At 35.0% G+C, this 12713-nt stretch overlaps 1 protein-coding gene and 1 non-coding gene across 2 annotated transcripts; both read left to right on the top strand.

Annotated features, from left to right (window-relative positions):
- The first annotated feature begins 477 nt into the window (after positions 1 to 477).
- Positions 478 to 563, top strand: TRNAY-GUA (transfer RNA tyrosine (anticodon GUA)). Its single transcript is given in 2 exon segments — positions 478 to 514; positions 528 to 563. It is a non-coding gene; the product is annotated as a tRNA-Tyr (tRNA).
- Positions 564 to 654: 91 nt separating this feature from the next.
- On the top strand, positions 655 to 5983 carry LOC139861539 (uncharacterized). Its single transcript, XM_071849965.1, has 15 exons — positions 655 to 774; positions 964 to 1593; positions 1675 to 1987; positions 2276 to 2422; positions 2521 to 2609; positions 2697 to 2789; positions 2957 to 3083; positions 3182 to 3246; positions 3326 to 3500; positions 4081 to 4263; positions 4371 to 4418; positions 4545 to 4691; positions 4945 to 5027; positions 5141 to 5256; positions 5650 to 5983. Exons 2-15 carry the CDS (start codon positions 1091 to 1093, stop codon positions 5721 to 5723), a joined length of 2163 nt encoding a protein of 720 aa, XP_071706066.1. The 5' UTR covers positions 655 to 774; positions 964 to 1090; the 3' UTR covers positions 5724 to 5983.
- Positions 5984 to 12713: the final 6730 nt, after the last annotated feature.

Below are 12713 nucleotides of genomic sequence, written 5' to 3'. Positions count from 1 at the left end.
AAGAGTAATTGACAAAGTTATGTCCACCTTTTTTTTATTAAATTTTTGGTCTAATTTTTTTTCTTTAAAATATCGCCAAATTGAGGTGTAAATAATATATCACGTGGAATACATACGAATATGATACTAGTTTAGTGCTCATTGCACCCCTTTTAGAATCGGCTACACCCGGGTTCGAGTCAGGTGGCTTCTTATTTTTATTGCTATCCAAATTGATGTACGTGCTCAATGATTAAGAGAATGTTTCAGCTCTGAATGGTTTAACACTAAATGCTCAACCATTCAACATCATATGTCAGAAACAAACACACCGAATACTGATGAATTAGCATTCAACGCCGAATCATTTCATTAGAAAGTAAACAAATACACCATTAATTTGATACTAGGTAATTATTAAATGCAAAGCCTAGATAAATAAATACGCTTTCATGCTAATTACGTTATTAATCAATTATAATTGAAAGGAAACCAAAACCGACCTTAGCTCAGTTGGTAGAGCGGAGGACTGTAGTGCGATCACAGATATCCTTAGGTCGCTGGTTCGAATCCGGCAGGTCGGATGTTTTTTTGAGCTTTCCTAATTGTTAATTTTTCAATTACGGAGTGCTACATAATATAAGATTCAAAATTAATTTTGGGTCAATGGTTTACTTTTAATAAACCTAGCACTTGTACTCTGCTCAAACTTTTTCAAACGATCTGGAATCATCCAAGAAATACTCTGCCAATTTGTATGGATTCTTCAAATTTCGACTTCAATTGGTTATGCGTGTATGTATTATTATCTCAACTACAAAGTACATTATACCTACTATGCAACCTGTAGATTATCTATAATTAGCCTTTGCTAATCCTTTTTTCCCTAGTATTGCTGTTAATCAATCCAACACTATTTGTATATTATATGATCTTATGAATTTGATTCTCTAACTGAAGTAATACATCTAACTTTAATTTCAGAAGTTCAATACAATTGCTAGCTGAAATGGCGAATACAAGAACATTATAATTCAACTAGGATTCAAAGATATCATCATATTGTTTTACGCACTTCAGGAGTAATTAAAGTATCGTTTAAGTTTCGGTTATGGCTTCTGGATTGATACTAAGGAGGAAAAGGTTTGCTTTTACTTCCTTAAAGCAACCTGCATACTTACTTCACTCCGAGCTCAGTGGATCAGGAACTTTTGTTAGGAATGGAAATTCATGTTTTGTAACCAGAAATGAATCTAGACTCTTTTCAGTGAGAGAATACACTGCGAATAATGCGTTTAGGATTCCTTCTTGTACTTTTCGGAATGTTCGGACATTATCCGTTCGTCCGTTGGGACTGGATTTGGGAGCGAAATCAGTACGACATTTATCTACAGCTACAGATAGAAATGACCAGCAATCTCAAAAAAAGCAAGTGAAGGAGGCTTCACCTGAAGATTGTGACGTGGCAGTTGAAGATTTGAGCGTCGTAAAGGCCAAAGCTAAATCTAAACAGCTTCAACAATCTGAAAAAGACGTTAAATCAATCGTTAATAAAGTGAGAGGCGCACTTTTATGGATTGTTCAAGTTCTAAAAGCCATTGCTTCTATGAGAAGGTTGAGTCTATAAACCTATTTTTCGGTTTATCCAATTTTAAGTCAACTTTTATGTTTAATAATTGTGTTATTTGGATACAGGAAGGATTGGGTGATGAAGATGCATCATTGGAAGGATGAAATAAAGAAGACATTTCAACATTATTGGTTGGGAATGCGATTGCTTTGGGCCGACGTTAGGATTAGTTCGAGATTGCTGTTGAAACTTAGCAGCGGAAAAAGTCTTAGTAGGAGGGAAAGGCAACAACTTACACGAACTACGGCTGATATATTCAGGCTAGTTCCTTTTGCGGTTTTTATTATAGTGCCGTTTATGGAGTTCTTGTTACCAGTGTTCTTGAAATTGTTTCCAAATATGCTGCCATCTACATTCCAGGACAAAATGGAAAAGCAGGTAGCGACGTTAGTGATGTTTATGTTTTTTTTTTTTTTTTTTTTTTTTTAAATTAGCCATTTAGGATGTCCAATTATTATTATGAAATGAACGACCCGAGTGTGAAAGGTTCTGAAATTTGCTTACACTTTGTTAATGTAAACTGATTTGATGATGATAATTGGTACTATCAAATCTGAGAACATTAGTAGGATTTTTTATGTAATGTTTTGTTTTGAGAATTGGGATTCGTTTTGCGGTAACTGATTTTTTATAAACCTTGTCTTGTGATAAAATGATGTCAATTAGGAGGCTTTGAAGAAGAGATTGAATGCACGGATGGAGTATGCAAAGTTTCTTCAAGAAACAGTGCAAGAAATGGCTAGAGAAGTTCAAAACTCACGAAGTGGGGACGTAAAGAGAACAGCAAAAGATCTCGATGAATTTATGAACAAAGTAAATTTGGTTTCAGTATTCTTAGTCTTATTTATTAGTTATTACGCTCTTTCAAAGACAATATTAAGTTGTATATATTTTATGTTACAAATATCCAGGTCAGGCATGGTGAACGTGTTTCCAATGATGAAATTTTGGGATTTGCCAAATTGTTTAATGATGAGCTTACGTTGGATAACATCAGCAGGTTGAGTGTTCGTTCTTTACGTTTTCCAAGTTAGAGAATTTTATATTATTTTTCATCTTAAACCAGTTAGTTCGATTATCACTGCAGACCTCGATTGGTGAACATGTGCAAATATATGGGCATCAGCCCATATGGAACAGATGCATATTTGCGTTATATGCTTCGTAAGAGGCTACAAAAGTAAGTTACCATTTTCCTCTCTTAATTTAATCTTTTGAAAGTTAAGTATATAAGCTCACCTATGATTTTAACAGTTTAATAGCTCTGCATGATTATGAAATTAACAAGTCATGTGAAATGTTACAAGTAATATGACATAAAACTTTTTTTTTTTATAATTATTGTAGGATAAAAGATGATGATAAGATGATCCAAGCAGAGGGTGTGGAGTCACTTTCTGAAGACGAGCTTCGTCAAGCATGTCGGGATCGTGGCCTACTTGGATTGCTCTCTGTTAATGAAATGCGGCAACAGGTTAATTATCAAATAACAACTAATAATATAAATAAACCAGATAACTAAGTAATTTATTTTGGAAGCAAAACTTATAAAGTTGATGCTTATCACTGCAGATTCGTGATTGGTTAGACTTATCTCTCAACCATTCGGTACCGTCTTCATTGTTGATTCTTTCTAGGTAAGTTATAAGTTTCTTAATCTTCATGATTTTTGAGTCATCTAATAATATTAACTGTGTGCTTGGATGCCTGTTGCAGAGCTTTTAGCGTGTCGGGTAAGGTCAAACCCGAGGAAGCCGTTCAAGCTACACTATCATCGTTGCCTGATGAGGTGGTTGACACGGTCGGAGTTACGGCCTTGCCTTCCGAAGATTCAGTTTCAGAAAAAAGGAGGAAGTTGGAGTTTTTAGAAATGCAAGAAGAATTAATCAAGGTTTTAATAACTCTTATTTGTCCAAACGTCAAATCGTTAAAAAGTGTCTTTATGTTAGCCTATTGCTTGTCACAAAATGATGAAGTATTAGCAGTAGTGTTGTAAAACTCCCCGAATAATGCAGATTACTTCCCGATTACTCCTTTTTAGGATCCAGCAGATCCGATTTTCCAAAATCCGAGTAATTAATTGGTCAACATCGGTCAATGGGTCAAAATCGGATTTAGTTGGTCAAAGTCATATTTAGTCAGTCAAAACCGGTCAAAGTTAACATCGGTCAACATTTTAATATAAAATTTAAATTAGAATTTTAGAGTTCTTGAACAACTGAAGATTATGTTTATGTTTCTAGACAATTATGTTAACATTTATGCTTATGTTATGTATTTCTTGTCTAGTCACACATAAAGTTTTGAAATTTATTACTTAAATGTAAAAAAAGTTCAACCCTATTACTCCTCGAGTTGCCGATGACTCCCTCAAAAGTCCTGATCGAGTACTCCCCTAGTAGTGATTATTGCAACCTTAAGTGTTAGCACTATTTTGCTCTTTTAATGGGAGTCTAACTTTGTAATTTCAGGAGGAGGAAAAGAAAGAAGAAGCGGATGAGGTCAGAATGAAGGAATCTATTGAAAGAGAAAAGGATGTTGCTTTAGATGAGATGATTATCCCAACAGCAAAAGAACAGTTAACTACTACATCTTATAAACAAGAGCAGCTTTCCGAGCTTAGTCACGCTTTGGCCGTTTTAGCATCAGCGTCTGTACGTACTATTTCGTAAAGTTTAATCATAAAAAATGTTATATCTCATTATGAGACCACTTTTAGCTGACCAAAACACTTCCTTGATTATATTACGATTTATATCAGTCCGTTAGCAGGGAACGTGAAGAGTTCTTGAGACTGGTCAATAAGGAGGTATATATACACCCCATTTTATAATTTACCCACATTCCAAAGTCTTTTATAATGTACTTTCCTTTTATAATTTATTTATTTTTATTATTTATTATTGATTTTTTGTTTTGTTTTGTTTTGTTTTAGATAGAGTTGTACAATAGTATGGTGGAAAAAGAGGGTACTGATAGTGAAGAAGAAGCTAAAAAAGCATATAGAGCTGCGAGGACCGATACTGACCATGCTGCAGAGATGGCAATTGGTCATAAAATCTCTTCTTCTCTAATAGAAAAGGTCCGGAAATAGTTTCTGTATATTTTCGGTTGTAAAGTGATAGCTACACCAATAAACTGATGTGTACACCACTAAATTTTTGTGTGTGGTACCTTGTGTTTTCAATCTTGTATTTAGTAAGAATTGTACATATCAATTCTAGTGGTGTACAATGTACCTCCCTTTTCGGTTACTTACATATCCTGTTCATATCTGCGACTGTTTTCACATATTTTTTCTGAAGTACTATTATTATTCATTTTGAATTTTGAAGGTTGATACTATGATCCAAAAGCTAGAAAAGGAAATTGATGATGTAGATGCTAAAATTGGGGATCGATGGCGGCTCCTTGATCTGTATGTTTTAGATTTATTATTATTTTTTCTATGAGACATTACTACTTGCCTATGTCATTATCTAAAATTTATATCCACTTCAACAATATTTAACTTTCAATTATACTGTTCAGGGACCAAGATGGGAAGGTAACTCCGGAAGAAGTTGCATCTGCAGCTACATACCTGAAAGACACATTGGGCAAGGAGGGGATTCAAGAACTTATCAGCAATCTTGCTAAAGATAGAGGTGTGCCTATACCCCATTTGTTCTTTAATGTAGTTTCATTTCATCTATTTGGTCTCTTAGTACCATTACTTATTTTAATCTTTAATTGGTCAAATAGCTAAAGATTTAATATTTAATGAAAACGGAAATGGGCCGAAAGTCACCTAAGTGTATCCGGATGCACTGAACCTCCCAAGTCAATTTCATATAAACAAAAAAAAAAAAAAAGTTATGATAGACAAAGGTGCTTGCACTTGTAAAAAATAACTGGTGCTCATTAAGGCCAAAGTTAGATTTTGTTACTAGTGCGTATGGTGCTTGACGTTGGACATTTATCATGTGCATTTTCTCTCCAAAAAAACGTATTACTTTGAATGCATTCAAGCTATTTACATTTATATATTTGTCTTACAGATGGGAAAATTAATGTGGAAGACATCATGAAATTAGGCAGTCACAAGGAAGAAACTGCAGAAGGGAAAATATAGGAAGCATGTGAAACCAATAATTTGCCATCTTATTGTTAGTGGTACTTTGGCTTTTGGAAAAAAACCGAAGTTCTTTTCTGCTTGTTTGTAAAGATGTTATTTACCGCCATTCGACTAACAAATTGGTCTTTATACAAGTATATGTCCATGTTTCCTAACTCTTGATATCGTTTGTTTGGGTGTTATTGCTTTGAAGCAAGGTTGTACCTGAACTTATACTAAATACAATAATGGGCATTCGGCGTATATGTTCTAGAGTTTTAATTTAGAAAGAAATGAAAGGGAAGGAAGAGAATTTTAAAATGATTGGCGTTCCTGAGTTTCGATAGAAACGAAAGGGAAGTGGATTGATGATTTCAGTGTAATTTTCTGTCAAATACTTCCTTTCAAATTGGAAGGATTCAATTCCCTCCCTCCATTCCATTTCATTTATTATAGCACCATTAGTGGTGATTAGTTTAATTTAATTTAATATTCAATAAATTAAAATGTTCTTCCGGGTAACTACGGTGAAATCAATTTGATATTAATTTAATTTAATATTTAATATTCAATAAATTTAATATTCATAGAAAGGGAGGACTTTCTCTACCCTTGTGAGTGTTTCACTCGGGGTGGTGAAATGACTTCTCTTTGTCCTAAGGTAGAGGAAGGATTGTCTAAGTCTCACCTCCCCCATACCCTACATGTGTGGGATTGGGTTTTGTTGTTGTTGTTCCGGGTAACTACGGTGAAAAAATGGAGTGCGCGTCAGCGTTCGGGTTAAAATGTCGCATGACAAGGCGACAAGCGTTGGACTCAAAACGCTAGCGAAACATAACTTCGTATGCTCTTAATTCGTGACAGTGATTGTGAGATTCGATAAGATTAAAATTACTAATTACCTTGGGCTAAAAATAGTATAAATATTCCTATAGTTTAAAGTAGTAGTTAAAAAATAGATATACTGCCAAAAGTAGTTGCTAAAAATAGTAGTTGTAAAAAATAGTAGTTGTTAACGGGTTTCCTATTAATGAGTTTTCGCGTGGTAGAGGTGTAAAACAAGGTATCACCTTTTCTATTCATTTTGGCGGTCAAAGGATTAAATATTCTTATGAAAGCGGCATTAAAAAGAGGACTCTCCAAATGTGGTCGAAGTCGGGACGGATAAAGTGATAGTTTCGCATCTTCAATATGCGGATGACACTGTTTTTTTTTTGTTATTGGAGACGTTCAAATGCTCTAATCTTGAGGAAGATACTAAAATGTTTTGAACTTGCTTCGAAGCTAAAAGTCAACATTCAAAAACGTTGTATTTTTGAGGTAGGAGTCGATCAAGTTGAAATCAACTTGATTGCAAATCTCATTGGTTGCCAAGTTGGTAAATTCCCTTTCATCTATCTCGGGTTTCCCATTGGATCGAGAATGAACGAGTTGAGAGATTGGAATCCGGTTATTGACAGATTCAACAATCGACTTTCCGGTTGGAAAAATGCGTTCGTTGTCCTTTAGAGAAAGAGTAGTCCTCATTAAATCGGTCCTCTCTAGTCTCCCATTGTATTATTTTTCGCTCTTTCGCGCTCCGCCTTATGTGATTAAAAAATTTGAGAGTGTAAGGAGATACTTTTTTGAGGCGGGTCGGGTTCGGGTTCCAAAATTTCTTGGGTTAAATGAGAAATAACGCTTACGGGAACGGGGGGTTAAATATTGGGTCTTTAAGAAATAATAATCTTGCTTTATTGGGAAAGTGGTGATGGATGTTTAAAACCGGAACCAACTCACTTTTGGTTAATATTATTCGTAGTATTCATGGCCCTTATGGTGGCTTAATGTCGGAATGTGAAAGTACTCACTCTTCGACATTAGGTACTTAGAGCAATATTGTTATAACAGGTTCATCAATAAAAGACTTGCAATTGCCTTTTAGAAGCTCATTCGTCAAATCAATTGGAGATGACGGATCAACTTCTTTCGAGCACGAGCATTAGATAGGTGAAAATAAATTTTGCAACCTCTTTTCGCGACTGTATTGTCATACCCCGTCCTAATCAATCTGGACGAAGTCACCAACATCTGGTTCCATTGCGATGATCGACTCCAAATAATGTCTTTACAATGAGCAAATGCACAGCGGAAGATTTCTTTCATACCTGAGAATAAACATGTTTTCAAGTGTCAACCAAAAGGTTGGTGAGTTCATAGATTTATCATAAAACAATAAAATTCATCATTTTGATAGACCACATGATTTAAATCCTGCATGGTACAAATGGGCCCGAATTCTATACCCACCTGTAATGTACATGCGATATTTTTTAAATACAGTACACCTTTCTCTTTCATAAATCTTAGTAACCGTACACATATCTCGTGCACAAAAATAACATACACATAACCTGTGTATAAAATCATTCTCTCGATACATAACATTCACTTTTCATTACTTTCATAGCTTGGCTTGGTAACCGACCTTAACATATAATGCGCATAATAATATCTCCAAAACAGAACATCTCGTCTGTATAATAATCATATAAACTTCGAAGTACTAAACACCATGAAATGCCCCGTCCTAATCCATCTGGATGAAGTCTTCAACAGTTTGTCCCATTGCGAGGTTCTGACCCCTATATGCCATGAACGACTCCATGTAATATGAGCAAATGCACAGCGGAAGATTTCTTTCATACCTGAGAATAAACATGCTTTAAAGTGTCAACCAAAAGGTTGGTGAGTTCATAAGTTTATCATAAAACAATAAAATTCATCATTTTGATAGACCACAAGATTTAAATGCTGCATGGTACAAATGAGCCAGAATCCTATACCCACCTGTAATGTACATGCGATATCTTTTAAATACAGTACACCTTTCTCGTGTACGAAATTATCTTTCATAAATCTTAGTAACCGTGCACATATCTCGTGCACAAAAATAACATACACATAACCTGTGTATAAAATCATTCTCTCGATACATAACATTCACTTCAATTGGTGGCAATTATCATGTCCACATAATTCAATGGTGGCAATTATCATGTCCACATAATTCAATGGTGGCAATTATCATATCCACATAATTCAATAATAATCCGCAGAACTTCTGTCTGCATAATAATTCATTCGAGGAATGTTTTTGTGATGCCCAGTACTAATTCATCATGTACGAACCATCAACGACAGGATCATTACAAGGTTAAGTGCTATATGCGATTTCAAAAAGAGTTTGCATTCATAACAAAAGTGATGTTTTAACCAACATCGAATGTTTTACAACAAAAGTACGCTTCAATGAACAGAAGCAATTAGTAATTGTACGTGACCCCAATGGTCGTTACAAATCATGTTTCAAATGTAATAAAGTTTGAATGCAAAAGTAAACGTTCATGCGGGACATCTCTAAGCAGCGGGTTGTCTATAGCAAGACTAGTACAACAGCGGAAGCAACCTTAAGCACCTGAGAAAAACATGCTTAAAAACGTCAACACAAAGGTTGGTGAGCTATAGTTTAAGTATAACGGTAATGTAAGTAGGCCACGAGATTTCAGTGCTACAAAGAGCGTTTCAAAACAGTAATCCAAATCCGTATGTTTAAGTATATGCTCAACCGTGGGCACTCGGTAACTAACTTAACGTTTAATAATATATCACCCCCTGAAAGTACACTTGGCAAGTGCGTATGTTTACGAAGTATTAAACACCAGTTAAATGCTAGCGCTACTAGCCCGAGTGGGGATGTCAAACCCTATGGATCCATATCTAAGATTCGCGTTCACCGGTTCAAAAACCAATGACTAAACGTTACCGAGCTAAAGGGAATGTTTCTGCCGTTGTATAACCCACACATATATAAGTTTAAGTACTCGTGCCTAGTATGTAAAACATAAAATCCGCATGTATTCTCAGTTCCCAAAATAAGTTAAAGTAAAAAGGGAATGCTATAACTCACAATAATAAAGTAGCGGTAAGGTATGACTCGGAAAGTAAGCAAGTAATGAAGGTTGTCCAAACGGGTCCTCAACCTAAGTCAAATAGTACTAAGTCAGTAAATCGTCCGAATAGGTTTAAAAGTATGTAAATAAGGTCTTAAGGGTCATCATCATTCATCATCAAACAAAAGGTGTAAAGTAAGTTTCGTTTATGAAAAGAGTTTGAAACAAAGGCTGAGTTCGGTCAGTCACCACGGCCTCAATACCTACTGAAATAAGGTGAGACCAGTGGCCATGGCTCCGTATATGAGTCCTTTAGTTTTGGTAAAAATTACAGAAGCAAACTCGTCTTCGTTTGACCGTGGCGACGGTCTAAGTGCGAGTAGGTCAGAATTTTTAGCACAACGTTAAATGGACATAGTGACGATCGGAGGGCCATAAATCCTAAACGTAACTCGGATTAAGATGAGTCCTATATGAAAAGTTATCTACTCGAACAGAGCTATCTAAAAATCATAATTACAGTAGCCAGGTCGTACAGGTCAGACACAGAAACAGTAGAGCAGTAGGGTCAGTAGGTTCCGGTGGTTCTTGGTGCTCGATGCTTATCATGGTTCTCATCCTTGATGCATGTAGCTTCAAGTGTACAACTCGTTGATGTGTTTGCATCACTTTCACCAAGGTTTGACCATCATAACCCAAGTGTAAGTCTAAGACATGAAGCACAACTCACTTAAGTGTTGCAAGTGTTTTGATGAACCAAAGTTACATCAAAGTCTTAGATCTAACACATACATGAACTTTAAAACTAATAATAAGTTACAAACTTGAAAGTGAACTTATGAAATCAAGATCTTAAGATGTAGAACATAGTTCTTAGTTTGATCTTGAAGATCCAAGACTCAAAAGTCTAGATCTAACATAAGTGTACAAAATTATAATTAAAGAAAGCTTAGTTACATGTTCTTGAACTTTTAAAGTAAATTTTAGTTCAAGAAAGTATGAGATCAAGACTAACTTGTAATACTTGACCAATACTAACAAACATGAATTTAAAGTGCATAATATAAAGAAACAAACCAGGTAAACAAGTAACTAGTTCATGGGTTGTTCATACTTTAAAGATTTAAACCAAAGTTTGATCTTTAAGAATGTAAACTTTAAAGTCTACAAACATGATTTACAAGTATGATTTTTACAACCATGAACTTACAAACTTTAAAACTTTAAAGGTAGAACATAAACTAGTAAGTTTATGCTCTTGAGTGTTCTTGTAAATACAAGATAAAAGAAGAATCTAACTAGAAAGTTGATCCTTGTACTAGTAAGTAAATAACAAACAACAAATAAGTAAACCATAATCATGAACAAGTAACAACAAACAAAAGATGATGGTGATGAGAGGTCTTGGGCCACGGTTTTAGTACAAGAAAAAGAGGAGAAGAAAAGTCTATGTTGCTTACATGAAAGGAGAGAAAATGAGAGAAAATATGAGAGAACGTGCAAGTGATTTTGTGTGTGTGTAAATGAAAGAGTAATACTAGTAAATGAGGTAGTAAAAAAAAAAGCAATCAAACTCCTCTAAAGGCCTTGAAGGCCGTTGGTTCATCAAGGAATCAAGGGGAAGACATATATCCACAAGGTTCTTACAAGTATTTTGAAAAAAATGGTTACAAGGGGTGTTGCATGGGGAAGATGTGAGTAACTAGATTCCACCAAGTTAATCTATCTAGTTTAAACTCAAAGTAATACTTGCATTCATAAAATGGCTTATTAATCCAATTAGTGTGTAGGGTGGGCTCTTAAGTCCATTAACATTAATAAAAGCCCAAGTTCAAGTAATTAACAAATTAATCCAATAAAGCCCAAGTAATTAACTAGTAACCTTAGTTAATTAAAATGATTAATAATAATTAATCATGAATGTAAATAATATTTAAAAATATTATTCGTGTAAAGTTCGTGTGTCACAAAGACGTGTCGGGCATTTAAAAGTCATGTATGGTAACAAGTAAATGTATAAAAATACATTCATTAAATCACAAGTATTAATAATAAACATTATTAATTAAAGATGGAAAAACCAGGGTCGTTACATTACCCACCTGTTAAAGAAAATTTCGTCCCGAAATTTTGAGGAGTGACCTATAGTGGTACCGTATTCGAATAAGAAGGAGCGTATCCAAGTTCCGTGAGTCTCGTGGGCTCAGAAGTAAGTTATTTACCTTGAAAGGTATTTCGGCGTATGAAAGTAAGAATGGGTACATGCCATTAATTAAGTCTTTTGTTCTAAGAGATCAACAAATCGATTTTGTTTCTGCTTAACATGAGTATGTCATCTGAATGTATATCCACGAAAGGAAAGATGGTGTGTTTAGCCTTACAGGCATCTTCAGTAAGCTGGATGTGTGAAATGCATCGTGAATGTTTCTAAGCTCATCTAAAACATCCAGCGCTTATGTCGTAATACAAAGCTGACAGGTAGGATGGAAAACATGGTGATCACAACCATGAGATTTGATGTCTGGATAGTGTTAGCCACGGATTTTACTAACCCCTTAATTTTGGAAAGGAGGCCATAGGCATAAGGAACCCGTTATTTAAGAACGTTTTATTTGAATAAATGAATTGAAATTTTAGCTAAAAGTTACCAATCGGACTTGCAAGCCATAATTATTCATAGTGTCTTCAGGACGGTCTGAACGAACAATGAGGGATATCACCTAGTTTACCATACTGCAGGTGAACCTATCCTTGGATGAAATGAAAAGCACAGTTTTGTAATGTAATTTCATCCTTTCAGTTACATGTTGAAGTTAGGGTTAACGTTAACTAGAGCAACATACAGTTGCAACCAACGAAGGAAGAAATATATAGAGTATCCACATCAGTGTCGTAAATGTTTTAAGCAGTCCCTTCCAAGAGGATAACAAGATTCATAGATTCCTAAAGTATCTTATACTACAATTCCGAAAGAAAATCGCACGAAAGGTGTGGTCCTTGAACGAGAGTGAATTCTCCGAGCAGTTCGTTCTGAATTTATTCTTATACTTAAGGGGATGCGCGGATGAGAAGATAC

The sequence above is a fragment of the Rutidosis leptorrhynchoides genome, chromosome 8, assembly GCF_046630445.1.
Source record: "Rutidosis leptorrhynchoides isolate AG116_Rl617_1_P2 chromosome 8, CSIRO_AGI_Rlap_v1, whole genome shotgun sequence".
Taxonomy (NCBI): Eukaryota; Viridiplantae; Streptophyta; class Magnoliopsida; order Asterales; family Asteraceae; genus Rutidosis; species Rutidosis leptorrhynchoides.
Note: the sequence above shows the minus strand (reverse complement) of the source record. Positions and strands in the feature narration are given on the sequence as shown.

Coding starts and splice junctions, on each gene's coding strand:
- LOC139861539 (XM_071849965.1), top strand. CDS start 1,091: ATGGCTTCTGGATTGATACTAAGGAGGAAAAGGTTTGCTTTTACTTCC. Junction 1,988..2,275: donor AGGACAAAATGGAAAAGCAG/GTAGCGACGTTA, acceptor GATGTCAATTAG/GAGGCTTTGAAGAAGAGATT. Junction 2,423..2,520: donor TCGATGAATTTATGAACAAA/GTAAATTTGGTT, acceptor ACAAATATCCAG/GTCAGGCATGGTGAACGTGT.